This window comes from Epinephelus moara, chromosome 22, assembly GCF_006386435.1.
Source record: "Epinephelus moara isolate mb chromosome 22, YSFRI_EMoa_1.0, whole genome shotgun sequence".
Lineage (NCBI taxonomy): Eukaryota > Metazoa > Chordata > Actinopteri > Perciformes > Serranidae > Epinephelus > Epinephelus moara.
Genome location: NC_065527.1, coordinates 10,259,191 through 10,280,377, shown reverse-complemented (window position 1 = coordinate 10,280,377; position 21,187 = coordinate 10,259,191). Strand labels below are relative to the sequence as shown.

General features: G+C 41.6%; 3 protein-coding genes across 3 annotated transcripts; all 3 read left to right on the top strand.

Moving 5' to 3' along the window:
* Nucleotides 1–3,459: 3,459 nt before the first annotated feature.
* Nucleotides 3,460–6,586, top strand: LOC126384076 (glutathione S-transferase A). The gene is made up of 6 exons (XM_050034950.1): nucleotides 3,460–3,705; nucleotides 3,853–3,918; nucleotides 4,131–4,236; nucleotides 4,988–5,106; nucleotides 6,073–6,158; nucleotides 6,246–6,586. The coding sequence occupies exons 1-6, from the start codon at nucleotides 3,538–3,540 to the stop codon at nucleotides 6,376–6,378; spliced, it is 678 nt and encodes a 225-aa protein (XP_049890907.1). The 5' UTR covers nucleotides 3,460–3,537; the 3' UTR covers nucleotides 6,379–6,586.
* A 925-nt stretch (nucleotides 6,587–7,511) lies between these two features.
* On the top strand, nucleotides 7,512–12,052 carry LOC126383663 (coagulation factor XI-like). Its single transcript, XM_050034250.1, has 9 exons — nucleotides 7,512–7,670; nucleotides 8,014–8,170; nucleotides 8,388–8,497; nucleotides 8,592–8,754; nucleotides 8,870–8,988; nucleotides 9,075–9,207; nucleotides 10,251–10,357; nucleotides 11,556–11,715; nucleotides 11,848–12,052. The coding sequence occupies exons 1-9, from the start codon at nucleotides 7,610–7,612 to the stop codon at nucleotides 11,948–11,950; spliced, it is 1,113 nt and encodes a 370-aa protein (XP_049890207.1). The 5' UTR covers nucleotides 7,512–7,609; the 3' UTR covers nucleotides 11,951–12,052.
* A 2,546-nt stretch (nucleotides 12,053–14,598) lies between these two features.
* Nucleotides 14,599–20,865, top strand: LOC126383662 (coagulation factor XI-like). Its single transcript, XM_050034249.1, has 9 exons — nucleotides 14,599–14,758; nucleotides 16,301–16,457; nucleotides 16,800–16,909; nucleotides 17,004–17,166; nucleotides 17,376–17,494; nucleotides 17,581–17,713; nucleotides 17,813–17,919; nucleotides 20,269–20,428; nucleotides 20,589–20,865. The coding sequence occupies exons 1-9, from the start codon at nucleotides 14,698–14,700 to the stop codon at nucleotides 20,689–20,691; spliced, it is 1,113 nt and encodes a 370-aa protein (XP_049890206.1). The 5' UTR covers nucleotides 14,599–14,697; the 3' UTR covers nucleotides 20,692–20,865.
* Nucleotides 20,866–21,187: the final 322 nt, after the last annotated feature.

Here is a 21,187-nt window from a genome sequence, read left to right as displayed (position 1 = left end):
TGCCACTATCCTGGCAGGAAACGCAGCAATGGGTCCCTACAAAACACCCACATTTGGTGCCTAAAAAAACACTGGAAACAATGACTTGCTACATCACAACGGCTTTTGTTGTCTCAAACAGTAGCAGGCGTCTTGCCTAGATTACACGCCATCCACTATCCCTCTCCAGTCAGTTCATATATACCATGTCACTTTAGAAATGCTGATATGATATGTATGAAATGTGCAAATGTAACTTATTTGTGTTTTTACAGAAATGTACAATGCCAACATTTTCTTGCAGTGTCGGCTTGGGGCTTCTCCTGTTTAGCACCATCAGCTGATGATTACAGAGGCATTTACTACTTTCTGTGGAAGAGATAAAATATCACGGGGCCGCCCGATCCAACCAACATTGTGTGCTGCCTGTGAAACATAAGTAATGCACTGAATGTTTCTCAGTGGCATAACATTTACACACAATGAAGACTCAAAGAGTATACTGTTTATTGTAAACTATTTATCTGATCAAATAGCGTCTTCTTATTTGCCATCACAAGATCAGTCTCTGGAAACCAAACTGGAGTGTGCTTGAAAAGTCTGCAGCCACCTCATGACATTGAAATAATGCTAAACGCTGATGGTCACATGCAATCAGCCTACAAGGATGATGTTACTTTGGAAACATGAGACCTGTAAAATATGGGCCTGATAACTGTCAAGGGATTGAAATATGCTCGTGGATTATGAGACAGAGGGCCCCTGGGCACAGATATGCAAAGGGCCACACCACCTCTTCTACATAAGAGCAAGACACACAGACTTTGTGGAGGTTTTGCATCTCTTTGCAGTTGTTATGCATCTTTTTGTGGTTTTATGGCTCTTTGTGGTCATTTTCTGTGTTATCAAGGTAATTGTATGTCTTTATGGTAGTTTTGTGTCACTTAATAGTCATTTTGTGTCTCTTTGTGGTAATTTTGAGTCTCTTCCTGGTCAGTATGTGTTAATTTAGGTGACATTTTGCAGGTAAAGCCCAGGGAGGTCCTTGACACTTTGCGCCCCTTGGCCTGTGACCGGTGAGCCCATTCAGTAATTTACCCATGATGTTTACATATCAGATAACTTCTTCCTTGCCTTACAACCTGAATTTTGTGCACCATGTTCATTCATTCAGCCTTTATTTAAAAAAACAGAATGGTCCACTAGGAGCAGTCCAATTTCATGGGCACCTGTGTAAACAGGAGTCAAACCAGCATATTAAATGTGAAAATGTTCCAAGTCAAGCATGTAGAGTAGAACCTGTATCGGCCAACATGACCAAATATTGCAGAAAAACTAGCTGTATTGTAAAAACCATTGCTTATTGTCCTTCTACTTAGGCTTTGTCAGCAGAACCTGTCTATGTCATGCTGATCGAGCAAAATGAAGCTGACAAACTCAAGGAAGAGTTTTATAATGAAGATGAAACGATAAGACGTGGAATGTCATCGGGCCACTCAAAGTCACAAACCACTATTTTTAAGACTAAATGCACTGAATGTGTCGTCGTTAAGATTGTGATGCAATCCTTTGGTCAAACTTCTCAGGAAAGATTAAAATAATACTGGTCAGCAGCTGAATGAAGCACCGGAACCGCCCTCAGCAGCACCACATGATCTTCATGTGATTTCTCTAGCTGTCTTTCATGCAACAAGTTGTATTGTGACTGCAAGTGCAGAACAAAATAGCAGAGAAAGTGACTGCAGACTGTCTCAGGAGGATACATGACAGTGCTGACATGGGCAACTGAGAGCGCAACTGCTGAAGTGCAAAGACTGATTCAGTTAAAAAGGGCACAAAGAAACTGCAAAATATATATGAACAATGAATAGTGGGGCTCACTTGTGAAATGTGAGGCTCAAATGTAGGGATAAATTAAACAGGTGGTATCTATTACATTTGGTAGAGACTCTATTGTTTAGTTTTAATGACTGTGCCAGGGCTGGCTCTCTCTGTGTGCAGAGGTAAAGTGCTGAGTCACTGTGACTCTGCAACAATCAAATTTCAGGATGTTGTAGACGTGCATCAGGAAATAGTAAAGTAAATCACCGCAGAAGTAGTTTAAGATAAAATCAATACACCAGGATGACACTTCCACTTGAATTTCCTCTGATGCATATCATCCAAGTAATATACGTTGGACTGCTATGGAAAACTAATAGAGTCATAACTTGAGTGAATAGGGTGATTGTTGATTATAATTCCAGTGTATAAGTGTTATTATTATTTATTTGTCTTATTGAGTTATTACTGTCACTGCACAAAATGTCCTCTTATTTCAGTGTTGGATTCTTGCCTGTCTTTTTTCCTTTTTTACCCTACTATCATGATCTGCGTGGCTGGGATCAAAGAGTATTTATTCAAAGCAAGAGAAGTCTCTCCTCAACATATGTGACTTTGCTAATGCCAGTGAATATAAGCAACTAGAGGCATAATGCAGAATTTCATGTCGCCTTGACTTAGAGGAGCAGTTTGGATTTTTTGATGTGGGTTTGCATGAGGTATTTATCTATAGTCAGTCTGAAACATACAGTATATGTTGGTTGGCACGCCCCCAGGTTGGAGAAACAAACAGGAGTCCGACACGTAAGCAAAGCATTGTACAGGTGTGGATGGGTGTCGGCAGCAAAACGTATTTTAGCCACCTAAAAAATCTGTTTAGGTGTACGCTATATTTAGATAATATGCATTAGCACGTTCTAACAAAGAAGCCGTAAACAGCTCCATTTCCACCTCCATGCTGTCGTCAACGCCACCAGACTCCAGTGACAAAAACAGTAATTTAAGTTCGCTGCACAAGGGAGCTGCTGGTCCACAGCTGCTTCAGTCAGTTAGTTAGTTTGTGCTATTATGTGATTTTGTTGAATCCAAATTAACCTTTTAAATGCCAAAGTCACACAGTAACACAAACAAAATAACTGTTCCAGGCAGTGGTGGACCAGCAGCTCCTGTGTTAAATCACTGTTTTTCTCAATGGAGTCTGACTTTGAAGAGAGTGATATAACAGCTTCATTTTCCAGTTGGGAATCACCGTCTGACAGCAAGGTAAAGTGGTGAAAATATCCTAAATCTAGCATACACTTAAACTGATATTTTTCAGTGGCTAAAATACATTTTGTTGCAGACACCTCCACAGCAGTTTACGCCTGAGCTCCCTTGTCAGCTTCCTTCCTGCTTCTCCAAACTGGGGGCGTGCCAACTGACATCTACTGCATGTAACATACTGTCTATGGATAAGCACCCTATGAAAGCCCACTTCAAAAAAAATCTGAACTATCCCTTTAACAGAAGGTGGGGGTAACATGCTTGGATAGGGTGTGAACTATCTCAACTGTCTTGAGTCACAAATCTTTGGTGATAACACAAAAATGGGTTGGAACTTAAGTCCACCAATCCGGATGCAAAGGGCTGGAGCATGTTATAAAACAGACATCTGCCACACTACTGCTTCACTCTCTCCACGTCCTCCATCTCTCACAGCTTGAACTACAGTCAGGTGTAGCAGCTCACTCTGAAACCATGGCCAAGGACATGACTCTGCTGTGGGGCTCCGGCTCTCCTCCCTGCTGGAGGGTTATGATCGCTCTGGAGGAGAAGAACCTGCAGGGCTACAACCAGAAACTGCTTTCCTTTGAGAAAATGGAGCACAAGTCCAAGCAAGTCACAGACATGAATCCCAGGGGACAGGTAAGATCACTTCAGACATTACTTAGACATATTCCTCTGATAGTGTCAGTCTGCTTTTTTTTCCTGATATGCACACATTTATATTCATTTTATTAGAAAAATAAAAAAGTTACATAAAGTTTTCTGTCCAATCTGTCTTTCTTAAAGCTTCCTTCATTCAAGCACAAAGACTATGTCCTGAATGAGTCCTACGCTGCCTGCATGTACCTAGAGGTAAGAACTTGGCCAAAGTGCAAACTCAGGCCTCCTAGTTAAAAATGCATGCAGCTATATTCCATCAAGGAGTTAATAAGTAGGAGGACTCATTGTGCTGTGTGTTCAACAATGCCTCAAAGACAAACAGTCACCCTACACCTCAAAGGAAAAGAAACCGGAGCGCCATGCAGCTGTTCATAATAGCCGTCTTTTCATGTCTCCAACAACAGAGCCAGTTCAAGTCCCAGGGAAACAAGCTGATCCCTGACTGCCCAGCTGAGCAAGCCCAGATGTACCAGCGCATGTTTGAGGGTCTCACCCTAAACCAGAAAATGGGTATGTTAACCCTGACATGAAAAGTATTTTACTAAGAAATAATAGTCATCATCTTTGAGCCACTTAGATGAAGTTATTAAGGCATCACTAGGTTCAGCGTCTCACTAATAACTTGATGACTTGGCTGATGTTGTTGTCATTTAGACATTCGCCTTATGGGACTTTGAAATACAGTGCTCTTGGCAACATCATACACAGAGCTGCCACCTTGAAACCTCTGAGACTTCATGTCTTCATTCAGTCTCCTCAGAGGACCTGAGTTGCTCAAAACACACACAGTGCACTAATGAGCTGTGCATTCATATTATTAAGCTACTGCACCATGCATTAATTCTATGTGGTGCACCCCTTAAAACAGCTAGATGTCGAGAGGTCAAAAGTTAATCCCACAGAGGGTCACATGCTCAGACCAGCTTGCATGCAAAGCTCAAGTCATGAGACGGGGTTGTTTTTGGCGAGGGTTGCAAAAACAAGAGAGGCACCAAAATCAGAAATACAGTTCCCAAAGTGAACAGTTTCTAAGTAGGCTGCCTCAAACTTTGTTGTAGCCACTTTTTCTCTCTTCACATTGAAACTGTTGTTACATAATGTCCTTACTGACCCCACCCTCAACGCCTAGGGAAGTAAAACCAATTAGTCTAAGCACAGTGTAGTAGTGGATGTTGTATGATGAGCGGATAACGTTTGCTGATATCCTGCATTCCTCTGAGTGCCACCATCACGACTGAATGCCTGTGGTAACATTTTGCAGGCGATGTTATCTACTACACCTGGAAGGTCCCGGAGGGAGAGAGACACGACTCGGCCATAAAGAGAAACAAAGAGGCTCTGACTACTGAGATCAAGCTGTGGGAGGGATACCTGCAGAAGGTAAACATGAAATCTCCTTTAACACACACGACAAAAGACACAGAGCTGCAGAGGAAGGAAGTGACACAATGCTCAGGAACTAACGCTGCAGTTACATGTTGGATGTTCTGTAAGATTTTAGCTGTGGCAGCATTTTTTTTCCAAAGCATTTGCTTTCTTTCTGAGAGTTTGATAAGAAGATTGATGTGATACGTATGATGTCTGTATGGTATAGCTTAGCTTAGCATGGGGAAACAGCTAGCTTAGCTCTGTCTGTGGGTAACACAAAACATTGGTTCATCCCTATAAGACATGCACAGGGGAGCGTGAAGCCACCTGCTGATCGATATTTTCAACCTGACATAATGAGCTACTCCACTTTTAACCACATTTGTAGAAGTAGTAGTCCGTTCATAAACCCCACCCCTTACATGTTAGCAGATGGGACATGGGCCAAAATAAAAAAAAAATCCAAGTACATGTCAAATTTTTCCCAAATATTGTTTCTGGCATTTGAGGTAGTTCCTATCATGCTGAAAAGTTTGGTTTTAACTAGTAATGTGATGTAAAAATGGTGTGTGCCAATCAGTATGCTCACTATCAATGGTGTTGCTCGCGATTGGTCGGACAGGTGCATGGGTGGGAACGTGATATCGGCAGAGATTGCTGTGGTTCCAAATTATGTCACCAGGACAAGATGGCGGCGCCCGTATGCAGGATATCTTGGCTTCATTTTTGTGAAGTGAAGCTTCTTAGTTCATTGATATAAGAGTGGTATCAGTCTTGTCATCTTACTCTCAGGAAGAAAGAAAATAAGTTCATGTCCTAACATGTAGAACTATTTATTTAAAGGCACATGCAACTATAATGTATTTTAACTAGCTAATGTATAGCATCCATAACAGCGAAAAGATAGTAGTAAATAAGTATCATAAGTATCATCATTGTCCGTTCTTTAGCCCTAACTCGTTTGCTCCTTCTTCTCAGGCATCGGGCTCTTTCCTGGCAGGGAAGAGCTTTTCACTGGCTGATGTGACTGTTTATCCAAGCATCGCTTATCTCTACCATTTTGGGTACGTGGATGAAATGACTGGAAATAACTTATAGCTGCTGGGCAAATTTAATGCAAATGTTCACACAAACTTTTCTCTCCTCTATAGGCTATCTGAGGAGCGTTACCCTAAACTGACAGCCTACTATAACGGTCTGAAGGACAGACCCAGCATCAAAGCCACCTGGCCTCCTACCTGGCTGGAGAGCCCACAGTCACAAGACACACTGAAAGACATCTGAGATTCAAACACGCATCAGCAGACACACTGGAACTGTTCCTGTTGTGTAATAAATACTACTCCCTGCATTGTACTACTCTAGCTGGCTGCATTTTGAAGAAATATACATTTGCTGTTACTGTGGTTTGTATTTCCGTGCATAATTTGTGACAGAAACAGCAGATGATTATTTTTGTGCTGTTAACAAAAGAAATAAAAAATGACTTTCAGCTTTGTGTGCTTTAATAATTTCAAGGTCAGTGTCAGAGGTCTGTGTAACCGTAAACTATCGGTTTTTACACCAAGATTTTGAACCACAGGAAATTAAAAGAAAAATGCTATGCCATGACAACAATGAACCAGCACCACTGTCCAAAATAATAATCAGCAAACTGTTGGTGAAGGTTCTCAGTCATCCAGGTCATGGTAATCTTAAGTGCTATGTCGTAGGCAACTGGACTTGATTGAATTTCTTGAAGACGTTTCACCTCTTATCCAAGAGGCTTCTTCAGTTCTAACGGACCGGTGTGGATTTGCAGGCTTTAAACTCTGTGGGTGTGATCCCCCAAGTCATTGAGCTCACATCTGACCTTAAGCCCAACTGCCTACGACATGGCAGTTAAAAATGATTAGCAAATGTAATCAAAATAATAGATAAAAAATTGTCATTGTTACCTCCGTTTCAGTATTACAATGTACGGCAATTCTGTGTGTGAGCTGATTCAGAACCCCCCGAACATCGACCATTATGGCCTTGATCCCTGGCTTTTTGTTATCAGCATCTTACTAAACTGTTTAACCCTGGGAACAAAGCAAATCAAAATCATAATCGGGTGATAGTTTCAGGCCTCCAAAAGCAACAATTCATTCCCATTCACTGCAAAACATAATAGTTGTAAAGGTTTTGCTTAATCATGCTGCTCAAGCTAAAAGCGTGTTCTGAAGAGGTGAGAATATAACGCAGTGATAGGATTCAACATACCATAAAACCAACAGCATACTGGGAATGAAACACCAAAATCACATTTAAATTTGAGGTATAAGAAATAGGTCAGCAGAGCAAAAGTAAACAGAACACTGTTCCAAGGTCCTCGTGATAAAACATCACAATATTGATTTTGATATGGACTCTGAAAGAGTCAATAGACCTAACGTAGTTCGTATGGGACTGCCTTAAAATTTGGAGCTTGAGAAACCAGCTCTTTTACTGTAGCTGTGCTTCAAGAATCGTTACTGTCTTCAAAACTGAGAAGATGGAGACACATTTGATTTTAGTGGGTCTGCTGTCTATCTGCAGCCTCTCCTTTGGTCAAGGTAATACATATTGTAATTTCAGCATATATAAGTGGTAGAATGTATTTAATATGTGTGTATTTGTACATGTAAATGAACAGAGCTTTAAAGTCCTGAAACCTGATATTTTCTATTTTGTGTAGACACGTAATTTTCTTGTGGGAACAAATTATTATCTTGGAGTAACAAGTTATTTTGTGTGTACTAGATAGTTAGCCTTTTATGTCTTGAAAGATAATAGGCTAACTTGTGTGCACAAGATAAAAGTTATTCCTTGAGCACACAAGTTAAAACAAAAATATCACCCTTCAGGATGTTAGGTGCTCCATATAAACGTTTGTGTTTGCTTTTTCCATTTCTTTAGACTGTAATCAACAGCTTCTGGAGAATACTGATTTCCCAGGAACAGACATAACATCTGTCTACTCTCCTGATGTTGAGCACTGTCAGCTGCTTTGCACTCAGCACGCCTCCTGTCTCTTCTTCACCTTTATTAGGGCTGACTGGACCAGAGACAACAGGTACAAAACAAACAGTACACACAGAATTAGAAATGCGTTAGAAATACGTATTTCTTCTGAAGAGTGGCATTTTTCAGAAGCCAAGAAATCTGATCTTGGAAAATTGAAAACTGGACAGAGACTAATTCCGATATACTGTAGTTCTAAGTTTTTTTTAGCAGACATCAGGAGGGTTCTGGATGCAAAAACACACACAAACATCTGCCCCTCTCTGCAGGCACTTCTACTGCTACCTCAAGACCACACCCAGTGGACAGCCCAATGTTCGGACTCCACTGCTGGGTGTCACCTCAGGATTTTCTCTCAAATCCTGCAACTCAGACTTACGTAGGCTCAACACCATTCCAACCCTTATGAAAACCATTAGTTAATTGATGATGCATGGTCACACTCTCCTTTACTCTGTCTGTCTCTCTGCCAGAGCCTTGTCTGTCTAAGGTGTACCAGAACGTGGACTTCTTTGGGGAAGACTACCGCACCTTGTTCACAGCAGACTATGAGGGGTGTCAGAGGGAATGCACACAGGACCCTGCCTGTCAGTTCTTTACTTATGTCAATGGTGTCTTTACACCAGAGAAGATCAGGTAAACTGGATTACATAATGTTACAAGAAGGAAGATTTTACTCAGCTGGTACCAACATGTTGAGACATGTCACAGGGTCAGTTCTCTAATTATGTCATTTCTTGTTTTGTTTAAGGTACAAGTGCCACCTTAAATTCAGCTGGCCTGTACTAAAGATCCCTACTGTAGAAAAAAAGACAGGTGTAATATCTGGATTCTCCCACAATTTACAAATGGCTCAACACTCTGACATAGGTACACAAACAGGTATTGGTATTAATCAAACATTTGACAGGTTTTTGTGCATGCTTTCTTACTGTATTTCCCTGTGTTTAATGCAGCATGTCAGGGCAAGCTTTTCCCAAGCACTGACATCCCAGGAAGTGACTTCATGACTCTGCCTGCAGCCTCTCCCGAACACTGTCAGACACTGTGTTCTGCCCATCCGTCCTGCGCCTTCTTCTCTTTTGTCAGGTACTGTGTGTGTGACAAAACTTTCTCAGAGTGAAATAAATATTTATTTAACTTTTCTCTGTCATGTAGCAATAAGACAATGAATAATTAGCAGGCACGTGCACAGATTGACCTCAGGTGGTGCTCAAGCACCTGCCCTTCTGGCCTTTTACTAGATAAGTGAGCCTTTTGTGAGACTTTTTTTTCTATTCTTTTAGTAATTTTACATTTTATTTTTTAAACTTAGCGCATGGCATCAGTTCTTAATTGAACACCTGTTGTATGACTGATAACTGCATTTGTGTCTAGCCCTGCCCCTTTCTCTTTAACGTATATTGTCACAGTCAACATAGTTAACACACAATTCACGCACCGTGCGGAGCAGCATAAACGTCTCCTGCCTTCATGGACAGCCAGGTAGATTTGATTTCAACAGCTGCCTGGTGCGAGCGGAGACAGAAACCGAACTGCTTTCCCACTTCCACATGTCTTTATAACCCAAAACAAAATTTGAAATAATGTTAACTTCTGCCGCACCGCAGCTCTGATTATTTATTTCAACAAATCTGATATGTGGTTCGGTGCCGCAGGAACATTCTGTGCGTAAAAAAGTGCAGAGGAGGAGCTGCAGTTGTCTCACACGTCTGCTCTCAGGGGTTCTTTAAGAATATTTAAAGCAAATTTAGGGAAATAATTATGAGTGTTATTAGTACGTGACTATTAAAAAAAGAAAAGAGGAGAACAAATTGAAAGGAGGAGTGCAAAGGAAAGCAATGGATAATAAAGTGAGGAGAGGACAGTAGAACGCACTGAGCCTTATTATTGCAGCAGAAGTCTCCTGGCAGGGTGTGCTTCACAAACGGTGGCCCTTTTTTTCACTTGCCCATAAAATGTCTGTGCACTGCACTGGTAATTAGAAAGTGCTGAGTTATATTAGCCTATTTGTTGTTCCAGCAACTTAGCTGAGAGTATCTTAACTGTCGTGGTGTGGTTGAGTATTGGTTTTATGTTGCATCTGTTCTTTGTATATTATTCAAGGTTTCATTTTTGTCACTTTTTTTCAGTAATAACTTCAACTGTCACCTGAAGGGCAACAATGATTACATGGTGACCACAGCTAAAGCAGGAGTCACATCTGGGCTCCCGGCACACTTCTGTCAGCTGGATAACAGTATGTATCACTAATAATAATAATCCTTCATATGTTCCCCTTACTTTAATGTTGGCTCAACTAAAGTAAGTGGGTGGGTGGGTTCATTCTGGGTTGAAGGAGGATTTTAATATGACTCCTTTCTTGTAAAACAGTCCACAAAAGCATCATATCCTCCAGACATAGCCCATTTATTCTGTTTTGCCATTGTTGTAGTTGATATTTATGCATAATGATAATGTACATTTGAAGTGTTGCATGATAATCAGTATCACACACTCAAACAATTTTGAATGGATTTATTTGCAATCATTACAACCTCGATAATTTAGTTAGTTATTAGATATTAGATATTTGGTGTTTGAGAAACTCATTCCACTGATGCAGGTCTACATGGGTCTTTACATTTTTGTGTCCTTAATAAGGAGAAGTTTGGTGACTGACATTTGTTACTGTGTTTCATTTTTTGAATATGAAATGAATTATTAGTTTGCAATTATATGTATGTATTATATTCATTCATATCTACAGTGGTTACAGACTCCTGGAGGCTTTGATGTAATTGTACATTTATTTAAGGAACTTTTCTTAAACTACCTGCAGCTGTCCTGATTAATGAACGGTGAAACACACCTGATGCACTCAGTGACAGCATGCCAGTGATTGGTTATTAGACACACCTGCACTGCAGGCTTGTAATCAGAGGCACAATGAACATGAACTCACACACTGAGGAAGGCCGGACAGCCGAAAAGCGCTCTGTGTTGAGCTTTTTTCTGTATTGATGACAAAATAAATTAACTTTTCTGCATTCTGAAGGTGTGCGATCCCCATTTTTTTTTGATTCATTGTGGAAGAGGGGCCCACTTTTGGAAATGTTGTTTGTCGACTGGCCTGTCTGAGGACTCCCTTAAAGCATGGTTATTTCACGCAGAGGTGGTGCCTTACGTCCTGCGTCCTGCAAGTGTTGTGTGCCTGATTTGCTCGGGTTGTAACTGAGTGCTGATAACTTCTCAAATTCTCAGCCATTTTCCTCTAACATGTATAGATAAGAAACAAATTCTTATATTAGATTTGGTTATTACGTGATCTGATATTACAAAGACTGGAAATCATTCAGCACATGTGAATGTTTTTCTGTTTATCCTTTCAGTTTAGTGTCAGTGAAATACTGAAATACTATTGTTGGTGAAGTCTAACCGTTCCTCTCTGCTGACAGGCTGGGTTAAGCTTGCTCACGAGGGAGTAGATTTCCGAGGTTCCTACATACGCTTTGAGCTGATGGACAATGCAGACATATGTCAGAGCACCTGTACTGCTGATCCTAACTGCCAGTTCTACGCCTACGTAACTGAAAACTTCTCTGACCGCAGTTACTGGTACAGTATTCTTTATGCACACCTGTCAATAAAGTTGCAACAACATTTCAGCAATCAGACACACTTAATAATATGATGACAGTTATATTTGTGGTGCCCAATTTAAGATGGTGTTGTTGTACTGTGTTTTAGGCGCCGCTGCTATATCAATCGTGCCATCACCATGCCTGCTCCTCCTAAAGTTAACAGACTGGCCAATGTTGTGTCAGGCTTCCACCAGAGGAACTGTGTGTAGAGTGCTCTACACACACACACATTTAACATCATTTGAATGCTGTTTAAGCTGCAGATTATTATTTCTGTGTGTAAACAGAGCAATAAAACAGAGAGAACATCAGTTTGCTTTCAGCCTGCATTATTCATTTGAATGTCAGTATCCTCTCACTTGACTTTAACATTGTTGCTTTCTCCATCCTCTCTTTTCAGCCTATAGGATATGAGCGATGTTGTCATGGTTTACACTTCAGGTCAATACAAACCTACCTACCTAATATAATTTTTTGGGTTCCAGCTAACAACCAACTTTTCAGGCTTCGTACCAATTTATTTTTGGTGAAATGCTCACAACTGTCCATAATTAGATGTGCAAACCAGAACTTAATCCGTTCCATGTTGGTGGAAAATGGGTAAAAAAAGATCATGAACATCCGTAAGCTTTCTGTGAGCTTTGCAGCAGCATATAGCCTCAACATCCTCATCATAAGACTGAAAACAGAGCAGAAAAGCCAGCTGGCCCAGCTGCTGGAGGAGCGAGCAGTCAGGGAGGAGCTCTTCTGTTGAGAAACTGAGACTACGACAACACAGCCTGAGCAAACGAAGGAGAATCACAGGCTTTTCTCTTGGCTCTCTAAAGTGGCCAGATGGAGGAAGTCAGGGATGCCAAGACAAAGACATCAACCCCAAGCATCTAGAGCGCTCTACACATTTTGACGTTGTTTTCTTTTTCTTGATTTCAGCACATTCCTTGTGTTACACTAATGCATTTAAATAAATTTGTTTTAAATGTGCTTTAAAGACTATGAGGATAATTAAGAAGTTGATTCTGTGTTGTACTGGGAGCCAATGAAAAGACTGAAATGCTGGAGTGATATGTTTCCAGACACACATACACACACACACACACACACACACACACACACACACACACACACACAAACACACACACACACGTTGGTCAGGGCTTTGCAGGACTCTGTTTACACCAGTAAGTGGCAGTAACTGCTTGAAATTGTATCAGGTCAACAAGAGAATTATGACAATCATAGATTTTGATGTATCTTAGATTTAAATGACTGACACATTTAGCTCTATTTGTCAGAACATCAGACCAAACAGTAAGTGCCATGTCAAGAAATAGTCCAGCACATAACCACCAGTTAGCTTACACTGCAACTTGTTTTGTATGGAATGTAACAGGATGTAATGTGTTGATTTAATTAGAGAGCTTTAGGGGTGGTATATTTTTTTAAGCTAAGCTAACTGGCTGCTGAGCATGGACTGTCTATAAAGATGGACGACATGAAAGCTCCTCAAAAGTGAAGCCAAAACATCTTGATCGCCCCCTGGTGGTTGGCTGCAGTATAGGTCATAAACCCCACCCCCTCCATGTTAGCATACGGGCCATGACTCAAACTAAAAACTCCAAGTACATGCCAAATAAAATTTTCCCAAAGATGGTTACTGTCCAGTTATTGTTATTTTTGAGTGACATTATTGATGTTGGCCTCAAAGAACAGTGTACTGTCGAGGATGACACCCAGACTCTTAACCTGAGGGGATGGATGGATTGACTTTGGAGTTATCAATGGTTAGAGTGAAACTGTGTGGTTTAGCCAGAGTAGATTTGCTACCCACAAGGAGAACCTCAGTTTTATCACTGTTAAGTTTGAGGAAGTTGCATGAAAGCCATGATTTAATATCCAGGAAGCAGTCAGAAAGGGATTTGGGGGGAAGAGTGGAAGTAGGCCTGGTGGACAGATAGAGCTGGGTGTCATCGACATAACAGTGGAATTGAATACCAAATTTTCCAAAGATATGGCCAAGAGGTATAAGGTATAAGGTCGTTCTTATTGCGCTGATGTGTTCAAGTCTTTATCCCTCTGATAAGTTTGGTTATAACTAGTAATTTGATGATAAAAAAGGGTGGATTGAGGCCAATATGCTTGCTATCAATGGTGCTGTTTGCAATTGGTCAGACAGGTGCATGGGTAGGAACTTGATACCAGCAGAGATCGCTATTGCACAGACTCTAGCTCCAAATTATGTCACCAGCACACTATGGCAGTGGCCATATTCAGGAAATTTTAGCTTCACTAAAAATTGACTTTCAGCTTTGTGTGCTTTAATAATTTAAGGTCAGTGTTTTACAGAGGTCTGTGTAACCGTATACTGCCGGTTTCTACACCAAGATATTGAACCACAGGCATCGAAACTGCTCTCTCACAACAAGTTTGAAGTTTTGACAGCTGATTGCTGCTAAAGTCAAATAAACCTCTGCTGCTTTGACTGTCCTTTGGTTTGGTTTGTTGCCATTCAGATCCATGAATTTGCAGCTTTCTTGTCATTCCTTATTTGTCCAAAAGGCAGCAATAGACCGGTTTTCAAATGTTTTCATATGAAGACCACAAAGAGACACTTTGTAGTCACATTCTCAAGAGGTGAAAATATAACAATGATAGGATTCAGCATACCATAAAAGCAACAGTTTACTGGCAATGAAACGGCAAAATCACATTTAAGAATAGGTCAGCGGAGCAAAAGTAAACAGAACACTGTTCCAAGGTCCTCATGATAAAACATCACAATATTGATTTTAATCTGGACTCTGAAAGAGCCAATAGACAAAACAGGTCATAGTTCGCATGGGACTGCCTTAAAATTTGGGGCTTGAGAAACAGTCCCTTTACCATCCCTCAGTTGCAGAACCAGCTCTTTAACTGCAGCTGTGCTTCGGGAATCGTTACTGACTTCAAAACTGAGAAGATGAAGACACATTGGATTTTAGTGGGTCTGCTGTGTATCTGCAGTCTCTCCTTTGGTCAAGGTAATGCATTTATTGGATACTGTCATTCCAGCACTTATAAGTGGTACAGTGTGTTTTATATGTGTATTTGTACATGTAAATGTACAAAGCCTTAAAGTCCTGAAACCTGATATATTTTATTTTGTGCAGACATGTAATTATCTTGACCAACAAATTATTTAAGTTGAAAATCTTTACTGATGTACACTATATAATTTGTTGAGAACAAAATGACGTAACAACGGTCAGTGGAAACCTAAATCATCAACCCACTGAGGGCTGGATTCAGAATCTCACCCAAAATCAAAGAAAAAAACTGAAAACACATGCTGATCCAACTTGTGTGAATTTCATCACGGCAACTCATAATATGATTTGGTACTGTGTATCACCCCCACATTTTTGTATGCACTCCAGACAATGTCTGGGCATGCTCCTGATGAGTCGGCGGATGGTGTCTTGGGGGATCTCCTCCCAGACCTGGATCAGGGCATTAGTGAGCTCCTGGACAGTCTGTGACGCCACTTGGTGGCAACAAGGCACCGATACATAACGTCCCATAGGTGCTCAATTGGATTTAGGTCAGAACGAGAGGGCCAGTCAATGGCATCAATGCCTTCCTCATCCAGGAACTGCCTACACACTCTGGCCACATGAGGCCAGGCATTGTCCTGCACCAGGAGGAACCCAGGGCCCACTGCTCCAGCGTAAGGCCTGACAGTCACTCTGAGGATTTCATCCCAGTCCCTAACAGCAGTCAGGGTACCGCTGGCTATCACATGGAGGTCTGTGCGACCCTCCAAGGATATGCCTCCACAGACCATCACTGACTCACCGCCAAACCATTCAAGTTGGTTGATGTTACTGGCAGCATAACGTTCACCACAGCGTCTCCAGACTCTTTCATGCCTGTCACATGTGCTCAGTGTGAACCTGCACTCAACTGTGAAGAGAACTGGGCGCCAGTGGCAGACCTGCCAATGACGTCGGGCCCTCATGCTACCCTCATGGAGTCTGTTTGTGACAGTTTGGTCAGAAACATGCACACCAGTAGCCTGCTGGAGGTCATTTTGTAGGGCTCTGGCAATGCTCCTCCTGTTCCTCCTCACACAAAGGAGCAGATACTGGTCCTGCTGCTGGGTTGATGCCCTTCTACAGCCCTGTCCAGCTCTCCTTGTGTAATGGTCGTCTGTGCTGGGTGACACAGCGAACCTTGCGACCACACGTATGGATGTGCCATCTTGGAGAAGCTGGACTACCGGGGTTGTCTTGCTTGTTCCTCTCCACTGCACCTGTTGTCACTATCATTTGCACCAAAGCAGGTCAAACTGATTGACAATCACTTGTGCTTCCTGAATGGACAGATTGATATCCCTGAGGTTTAACTGTCTTGGTGTTATGCTGTGACCAATAAGTGTTCCATTATTTATTTTTGCCAGTGTAATTAACCTTTTATCTCTTGAAAGATAATAGGCTAACACACACGATAAAACAAAAATATCACCCTTCAGGATGTTAGGTGCGCCATATAAACGTCTGTGTTTGCTTTTTCCATTTCTTTAGACTGTAGTCAACAGCTTCTGGAGAATGTGGATTTCCCAGGAACAGACATAACATCTGTCTACTCTCCTGATGTTGAGCACTGTCAGCTGCTTTGCACTCAGCACGCCTCCTGTCTCTTCTTCACCTTTATTAGGGCTGACTGGACCAGAGACAACAGGTACAAAACAAGCAGTACACACAGAATTAGAAATACATAAGTAATACTTATTTCTTCTGAAGAGGTTAGCAAGACAGTAAAAAATAATTCTAATCTCTGAAAAGTGAAAACTGGAGTTGTACGTTTTTTCATTTAGTGCTACCATGCAATAGCAGAAGTCAAGAGGGTGCTGAATGCAAAAAGCAATGTTAATGAAAGGGGAAAAAAACATGCAGTTTATGATCTAAGCTCTTTTTCAGTTTATACATTAAGGTATTATCTTTAAAAACTGCTTATTATATAATTTTCATGGGTACTAACTACCATTTTCATCTGTTCACAAACATCTGCCCCTCTCTGCAGGCACTTCTACTGCTACCTCAAGACCACTCCCAGCGGACAGCCCAATGTTCGGACTCCACTGCTGGGTGTCACCTCAGGATTTTCTCTCAAATCCTGCAGCTCAGACTTACGTAGGCTCAACACCATTCCAACCCTTATGAAAACCATTAGTTAATTGATGATGCATGGTCACACTCTCCTTTACTCTGTCTGTCTCTCTGCCAGAGCCTTGTCTGTCTAAGGTGTACCAGAACATCGACTTCCCTGGGGCAGACTACCGCACCTTGTTCACAGCAGACTATGAGGGGTGTCAGAGGGAATGCACACGGGACCCTGCCTGTCAGTTCTTTACTTATGCTACTGGGGTTTACACAACAGAGAAGATCAGGTAAAACTGGATTACATAATGTTACATTGCTGCAGTCACTTTATGCTCTCCCACTAGTTGTTACACACATCGTCTGACACACTGGGACACATCAACAGTGGAGGTCTCAGGTCAAAAGTTTTAATCAACCAATGAGAAGGAAGTACCAGCTGGCACCGACATGGTGTAGGGTCAATTCTCTAATTATGTTATTTCTTTTTTTGTTTAAGGTACAAGTGCCACCTTAAATTCAGCTGGGCCGTACCAAGGACTCCTATTGTAGAAAAAAAGACAGGTGTAATATCTGGATTCTCCCACAATGTGCAAATGGCTCAACACTCTGACACAGGTACACAAACAGGTATTGGTATTAATCAAACATTTGACAGGTTTTTGTGCATGCTTTCTTATTGTATTTCCCTGTGTTTAATGCAGCATGTCAGGGCAAGCTTTTCCCAAGCACTGACATCCCAGGAAGTGACTTCATGACTCTGCCTGCAGCCTCTCCCGAACACTGTCAGACACTGTGTTCTGCCCATCCGTCCTGCACCTTCTTCTCTTTTGTCAGGTACTGTGTGTGTGACAAAACTTTCTCAGAGTGAAATAAATATTTGAGTCACGTCTGTTCTTTGTACATTAATTGAGTTTTCATTTTCTTTTTTTTCAGTAATAACTTCAACTGTCACCTGAAGGGCAACAAAAATGAGATGGTGACCACAGCTAAAGCAGGAGTCACATCTGGGCTCCCAGCACACTTCTGTCAGCTGGATAACAGTATGTGTCACTAACAAACACTTCCTTCATATTTTCCACTTACTTCAACTTTGGCTCAGCAAAAACATTCAAAGGGGGAAGTTACCGTTAAAAGTTAGCCCTCCCCGACTTGGCCCTAAGAGGTGTTTCAGAGAGCAAGATAGTTACTACGTAGTTAAACTGGTTTGTTATCAGGGTGCATTTGTTCAAAATGTTTAACCCTCATCAGAATGATCCATGTATGGAAAGCCCATTCTTTGCTATCTGGAATCAGCTAATCCATTTTAATATTTTGCTGTTTTTTCAAAGTAGCATTGAACTAGTCCATACCCATTGGTAGCTTTGTCACCTTCTACCTATACCAATCCTCAATGCCTATGTGCAGTTTCACATAGATTGACCACGTCAGTGAGTAGAAAAACGTGGGACAGACAGAATGACTGACTGACAGAATGACACACTGACAGTTTCCGTGATTATGTACAGCATACCATACCATGACTTAGTCATACCAAAAATTTAAAAAAAAAAAAAACATTCGGCCACAGGGGGAGCCACAGCGATCGGTCGCATTTTAGCCATTTTTAAGCCTTTTTCTGTTGTTATAGCGCCACCCAGTTGCCAATTAGAGTTAAATTTCTCCAGTCACCTTGAGGCGTCCTGTTCTACATATCTACCAAGTTTAGTAAAAATCGATATGGCGGTTAGGCCTAGATAAGAAATTAGCTCTCTAATTTAATTTAATTTAATTTTTTTAAATTTTATATACTTTATTAATCCCCGAGGGGAAATTCAATTTTTTTCACTCTGTTGTCAATTACACACAGGTCCAAACACACACATGCACAAACAGGACCTATACATGCACCTAGTGGAGAGATGTCAGAGTGGGGCTGCCCATGACAGGAGCTCCGAGTGGTTGGGGGGTTCGGTGCCTTGCTCAAGGGCACCTCGGCAGTGCCCAGGAGGTGAACTGGCACCTCTCCAGCTACCAGTCCACGCTCCATATTTACTCTAGTGCCCCCATTTGTTTTTATGGGGTCAATAATGGAGGGGTCCCCTCAGATTATGTGTGGTCATATGCCTACAAAGTTGCATGGTGATTGGTGAAACCCTTGAGATGTTATACACCTTTATGTGATGAGCCACGCCCTCCGCAATATTCATTGCCTTAATTTTTCCAACTTTTGCCAAGAGGGAACTTAAGATATTGGTCCCTAGATTGTGTTCAGAGTTTCATGCAGATCGGTCAAACTTCCTAGGAAGTAGGGCATTAACAGAAAAGATGATTTGTCGACGTGTCGACGTCAGTGGCACAAGTCGACACCCCCCAGGAGGAGTCGACAAGTCGTGTGTTTTTTCCCTCTCTCTCTGTGTATGTGCTTGTGTACGGAATGCAGTCGCTGCCTCTGATTGGCTTACGTTGATACTTTATCCTTGACTTAACCAATAGTCATAGTCACTTCATTAAAAGGGCGGTAACGATACTTGGCGCGTAGGGGGGAAATTAACACAAGACCACAACAAGACAAGAGACATGTCTGCAGAGAACGTAGAAGGTGATAGGCCTGAGAAAACGCCTGAAGGCCCGAACATACTTGGGCGGAACGTACGCGGAACGGACTCCACGGAGGTCCACGCGGACTCAAAGCGGACGTCCGCAAGCCCTGTGCGCGCAAAGCTCAGATTTTACGACCGTGCGGACTTCGCTCCGCGCACCAGTGACTGCTCGGCATGTATTTTTCACATCGTGGGGATTTTTCACGGACATTTTTACAGGAAACTACAACGCGGAAGTGCACTCGACTATGAAAGTGCGAATGACTGCAGACATTCCTGGCGGAGTCCGCTCCGCTAATAGTACGCCCGGGTATGTTCGGGCCTTGAGTGACAGACACACATCACATGTGTGGAGATACTTCCCACTGTGCCAAATTTCACATGGATTGACCAAGTCAGTGAGGAGAAAAACGCAGAACAGACACACAGACAGAGAGTTTTCGTCATTATATAGTAAGGTTAAATCACCCTGATCCAGGTGCAAATTACCAAATCCGAATAGTGCTCTAACTGGCCAAATCTGGACGTTTCCTTGTCATGTTTTGTCTGTATTTATGAAAAGACAACTTCCACTGAATTCCAACATGTTTCAATAATTTCATAATAAATCAAATCTCAGCCATTTTCCTTTAACGTATAGATAAATGACAAACTCTTATATTAGATTTGGTTATTATGTGATTTGATATCACAAAGACTGGAATGATTCAGCACATGTGAATGTTTTTCTGTTTATCCTTTCAGTTTAGTGTCAGTGAAATACTGAAATACTATTGTTGGTGAAGTCTAACCGTTCCTCTCTGCTGACAGGCTGGGTTAAGCTTGCTCACGAGGGAGTGGACTTCCGAGGTTCTGACATACGCTTTGAGCTGATGGACAATGCAGACATATGTCAGAGCACCTGTACTGCTGATCCTAACTGCCAGTTCTACACCTACGTAACTGAAAGCTTCTCTGACCGCAGTTACTGGTACAGTATTCTTTATGCACACATGCAAACCTTCATAAACACAAATACTGTCAATAAAGTTGCAACAACATTTCAGCAATCAGACACACTTAATAATATGATGACAGTTATATTTGTTGTGCCCAATTTAAGATGCTGCTGTTATTGTGTTGTGTTTTAGGCGCCGCTGCTATGTTAAGCGTGCCATCACCATGCCTGCTCCTCCTAAAGTTACCAAACTGGCCAATGTTGTGTCAGGCTTCCACCAGAGGAACTGTGTGTAGAGTGCTCCACTATAATAAAGGATGGTCATCAACAGAGGGGGTTTGGTGTTTTTCAATAAGACCAGAGATGAACTTCTCAGTATCTACAATATAATGGTCTAATCATTTCTTTAAATCTGTTTTTTCTGCTATATCAATAACTGATGCAAGTTACCATTAAAAAAATAAAACCTACTATCACTAGGCATCATTATTAACACAATACAACTTTTTATTGTCATTGTGTTACTACACACTGAGGTACTTCTAGGAACTACTGTTATCATAGATGAGCCAAAACTTCATTACCCTGCACCAGTGTATAAGGTTGGTCATCAGTTTAAAGGATATCAGAGTAAACCTGAGCTCACAGTCACAGGCAGGAAATGCAGGCATGATGGTTTTATCTTACTATATAATGACGAAAACTGTGTGTGTGTGTGTGTGTCTGTTCCACGTTTTTCTTCTCACTGACTTGGTCAATCCATGTGAAATTTGGCACAGTGGTAGGGGGTCA

Coding starts and splice junctions, on each gene's coding strand:
- LOC126384076 (XM_050034950.1), top strand. CDS start 3,538: ATGGCCAAGGACATGACTCTGCTGTGGGGCTCCGGCTCTCCTCCCTGC. Junction 4,237..4,987: donor CACCCTAAACCAGAAAATGG/GTATGTTAACCC, acceptor AACATTTTGCAG/GCGATGTTATCTACTACACC. Junction 5,107..6,072: donor GGGAGGGATACCTGCAGAAG/GTAAACATGAAA, acceptor CCTTCTTCTCAG/GCATCGGGCTCTTTCCTGGC.
- LOC126383663 (XM_050034250.1), top strand. CDS start 7,610: ATGGAGACACATTTGATTTTAGTGGGTCTGCTGTCTATCTGCAGCCTC. Junction 8,755..8,869: donor TTTACACCAGAGAAGATCAG/GTAAACTGGATT, acceptor GTTTTGTTTAAG/GTACAAGTGCCACCTTAAAT. Junction 10,358..11,555: donor CTTCTGTCAGCTGGATAACA/GTATGTATCACT, acceptor CTCTGCTGACAG/GCTGGGTTAAGCTTGCTCAC.
- LOC126383662 (XM_050034249.1), top strand. CDS start 14,698: ATGAAGACACATTGGATTTTAGTGGGTCTGCTGTGTATCTGCAGTCTC. Junction 14,759..16,300: donor CAGTCTCTCCTTTGGTCAAG/GTAATGCATTTA, acceptor CCATTTCTTTAG/ACTGTAGTCAACAGCTTCTG. Junction 16,458..16,799: donor GACTGGACCAGAGACAACAG/GTACAAAACAAG, acceptor CCCTCTCTGCAG/GCACTTCTACTGCTACCTCA.